We start from the raw sequence: 3,604 nt of genomic DNA, 5'->3' as shown, positions 1-3,604 counted from the left end.
TCCCGCTGGAGTAGATGGTGGAAGAGGTGAGGACCGGAGCGCTGGGCGGTGCCGTGGGCATGGGTGTGGTCACCCGGAGGGTGCTAGCCGCCCCGGTGGTGTGTGCAGCGGCGGCAGAGGGCAGAGTGGCCGTGAGGGAGGTGGCCGGGGCTGCGGTGTCCCTGGGAGTGGCGACCTGCGTGCTGGACCCGGTGGGCGTGCTGGCGGGAGGCGAGGGGCCGGCAGTGGCGTGGGTGGTGGGGAGTGTGGTCATGTCGGTGGGCAGAGGGCTGGTGTTCGGGGTGGAGGCGGAGGCGGGCTGTGTGCTGGGGGCGGGTGGAGGGGAGCGAGGCACCCCCGTGGACGAGGTCGGGCTACTGGTGGCCACGGGAGTGGAGGTGGTGGACGCGGGAGCATAGAGTGTGCTGCTGGGCGTGGCGGAGGATGTGACGGACGGCGGAGAGGGCACCTCCGTGGCGACAGGCTGGCTAGAGGCGTCAGTGGGAGGAGTGCCCGTGGTGGTGGGGTGCGGGGGCGGCCCACTGGTGCTCGGGGCAGGTGGGCTGGCCCCCTCGGCCGCGGTGGTACTGGCCCTGGTACTGCCGGAGGCCGGGGAGGAGGCGCCTAGCGATGTGGCGGGAATGGTGCTGGAGCCGAAGGGAGTCGCCGTGCTGCGGGGAGTGGTGAAGATGGAGGTGGCGGCCGGCGTGCTGGCCGAGGTTGCCTGGACAGGGAAGGTGCTGTGTGTGCGGTGGGTGGTGGGGCCGGAGGAGATGATGCCGGTGGTGGGGGTGGCGGCGGCCGCGGGCGTGGGCGTGGCCGAGGCCGTGGGCGTGGCCGAGGCCGTGGGGGTGGGGGTGGGTGTGTCTGAGGGGCTGGCCAGAGCGCGTGTGGAGCCGAGGTCCACGGCGGAGGGGGCGCTGGTGGATGGAGCCGCGGGCCCGGTGGATGTGGCCTCGGTGGTGGCGGGCGTGGAGCTGGGGGCTCGCGTCCTGACCGAGGAGGGAGGGAGAGTCGTGGATGTGTGCAGCGTGGCGGAGGCCGGGAGGGGTGAGGTGAAGGCGGAAGTGAGGGTGCTCCCGCTGGAGTAGATGGTGGAAGAGGTGAGGACCGGAGCGCTGGGCGGTGCCGTGGGCATGGGTGTGGTCACCCGGAGGGTGCTAGCCGCCCCGGTGGTGTGTGCAGCGGCGGCAGAGGGCAGAGTGGCCGTGAGGGAGGTGGCCGGGGCTGCGGTGTCCCTGGGAGTGGCGACCTGCGTGCTGGACCCGGTGGGCGTGCTGGCGGGAGGCGAGGGGCCGGCAGTGGCGTGGGTGGTGGGGAGTGTGGTCATGTCGGTGGGCAGAGGGCTGGTGTTCGGGGTGGAGGCGGAGGCGGGCTGTGTGCTGGGGGCGGGTGGAGGGGAGCGAGGCACCCCCGTGGACGAGGTCGGGCTACTGGTGGCCACGGGAGTGGAGGTGGTGGACGCGGGAGCATAGAGTGTGCTGCTGGGCGTGGCGGAGGATGTGACGGACGGCGGAGAGGGCACCTCCGTGGCGACAGGCTGGCTAGAGGCGTCAGTGGGAGGAGTGCCCGTGGTGGTGGGGTGCGGGGGCGGCCCACTGGTGCTCGGGGCAGGTGGGCTGGCCCCCTCGGCCGCGGTGGTACTGGCCCTGGTACTGCCGGAGGCCGGGGAGGAGGCGCCTAGCGATGTGGCGGGAATGGTGCTGGAGCCGAAGGGAGTCGCCGTGCTGCGGGGAGTGGTGAAGATGGAGGTGGCGGCCGGCGTGCTGGCCGAGGTTGCCTGGACAGGGAAGGTGCTGTGTGTGCGGTGGGTGGTGGGGCCGGAGGAGATGATGCCGGTGGTGGGGGTGGCGGCGGCCGCGGGCGTGGGCGTGGCCGAGGCCGTGGGCGTGGCCGAGGCCGTGGGGGTGGGGGTGGGTGTGTCTGAGGGGCTGGCCAGAGCGCGTGTGGAGCCGAGGTCCACGGCGGAGGGGGCGCTGGTGGATGGAGCCGCGGGCCCGGTGGATGTGGCCTCGGTGGTGGCGGGCGTGGAGCTGGGGGCTCGCGTCCTGACCGAGGAGGGAGGGAGAGTCGTGGATGTGTGCAGCGTGGCGGAGGCCGGGAGGGGTGAGGTGAAGGCGGAAGTGAGGGTGCTCCCGCTGGAGTAGATGGTGGAAGAGGTGAGGACCGGAGCGCTGGGCGGTGCCGTGGGCATGGGTGTGGTCACCCGGAGGGTGCTAGCCGCCCCGGTGGTGTGTGCAGCGGCGGCAGAGGGCAGAGTGGCCGTGAGGGAGGTGGCCGGGGCTGCGGTGTCCCTGGGAGTGGCGACCTGCGTGCTGGACCCGGTGGGCGTGCTGGCGGGAGGCGAGGGGCCGGCAGTGGCGTGGGTGGTGGGGAGTGTGGTCATGTCGGTGGGCAGAGGGCTGGTGTTCGGGGTGGAGGCGGAGGCGGGCTGTGTGCTGGGGGCGGGTGGAGGGGAGCGAGGCACCCCCGTGGACGAGGTCGGGCTACTGGTGGCCACGGGAGTGGAGGTGGTGGACGCGGGAGCATAGAGTGTGCTGCTGGGCGTGGCGGAGGATGTGACGGACGGCGGAGAGGGCACCTCCGTGGCGACAGGCTGGCTAGAGGCGTCAGTGGGAGGAGTGCCCGTGGTGGTGGGGTGCGGGGGCGGCCCACTGGTGCTCGGGGCAGGTGGGCTGGCCCCCTCGGCCGCGGTGGTACTGGCCCTGGTACTGCCGGAGGCCGGGGAGGAGGCGCCTAGCGATGTGGCGGGAATGGTGCTGGAGCCGAAGGGAGTCGCCGTGCTGCGGGGAGTGGTGAAGATGGAGGTGGCGGCCGGCGTGCTGGCCGAGGTTGCCTGGACAGGGAAGGTGCTGTGTGTGCGGTGGGTGGTGGGGCCGGAGGAGATGATGCCGGTGGTGGGGGTGGCGGCGGGAGCGGGCGTGGGCGTGGCCGAGGCCGTGGGCGTGGCCGAGGCCGTGGGGGTGGGGGTGGGTGTGTCTGAGGGGCTGGCCAGAGCGCGTGTGGAGCCGAGGTCCACGGCGGAGGGGGCGCTGGTGGATGGAGCCGCGGGCCCGGTGGATGTGGCCTCGGTGGTGGCGGGCGTGGAGCTGGGGGCTCGCGTCCTGACCGAGGAGGGAGGGAGAGTCGTGGATGTGTGCAGCGTGGCGGAGGCCGGGAGGGGTGAGGTGAAGGCGGAAGTGAGGGTGCTCCCGCTGGAGTAGATGGTGGAAGAGGTGAGGACCGGAGCGCTGGGCGGTGCCGTGGGCATGGGTGTGGTCACCCGGAGGGTGCTAGCCGCCCCGGTGGTGTGTGCAGCGGCGGCAGAGGGCAGAGTGGCCGTGAGGGAGGTGGCCGGGGCTGCGGTGTCCCTGGGAGTGGCGACCTGCGTGCTGGACCCGGTGGGCGTGCTGGCGGGAGGCGAGGGGCCGGCAGTGGCGTGGGTGGTGGGGAGTGTGGTCATGTCGGTGGGCAGAGGGCTGGTGTTCGGGGTGGAGGCGGAGGCGGGCTGTGTGCTGGGGGCGGGTGGAGGGGAGCGAGGCACCCCCGTGGACGAGGTCGGGCTACTGGTGGCCACGGGAGTGGAGGTGGTGGACGCGGGAGCATAGAGTGTGCTGCTGGGCGTGGCGGAGGATGTGACGGACGG

At 73.3% G+C, this 3,604-nt stretch overlaps 1 protein-coding gene across 1 annotated transcript; it reads right to left on the bottom strand.

The window, feature by feature from the left end:
• Nucleotides 1-238: 238 nt before the first annotated feature.
• On the bottom strand, nt 239-3,229 carry LOC138075654 (mucin-2-like; the record flags this gene model as incomplete). Its single annotated transcript, XM_068967559.1, has 6 exons — nt 2,897-3,229; nt 2,447-2,815; nt 1,841-2,296; nt 1,391-1,759; nt 785-1,231; nt 239-703 (listed from the first exon to the last, which is right to left on the bottom strand). Coding segments are annotated over exons 1-6 (2,439 nt in total), but the record flags the coding sequence as incomplete, so codon positions are not given.
• Between the last annotated feature and the right edge of the window lie 375 nt (nt 3,230-3,604).

This window comes from Capricornis sumatraensis, chromosome 3 (assembly GCF_032405125.1).
Source record: "Capricornis sumatraensis isolate serow.1 chromosome 3, serow.2, whole genome shotgun sequence".
NCBI classification, from domain to species: Eukaryota; Metazoa; Chordata; class Mammalia; order Artiodactyla; family Bovidae; genus Capricornis; species Capricornis sumatraensis.
This window is presented reverse-complemented; position numbering and strand designations above follow the sequence as displayed.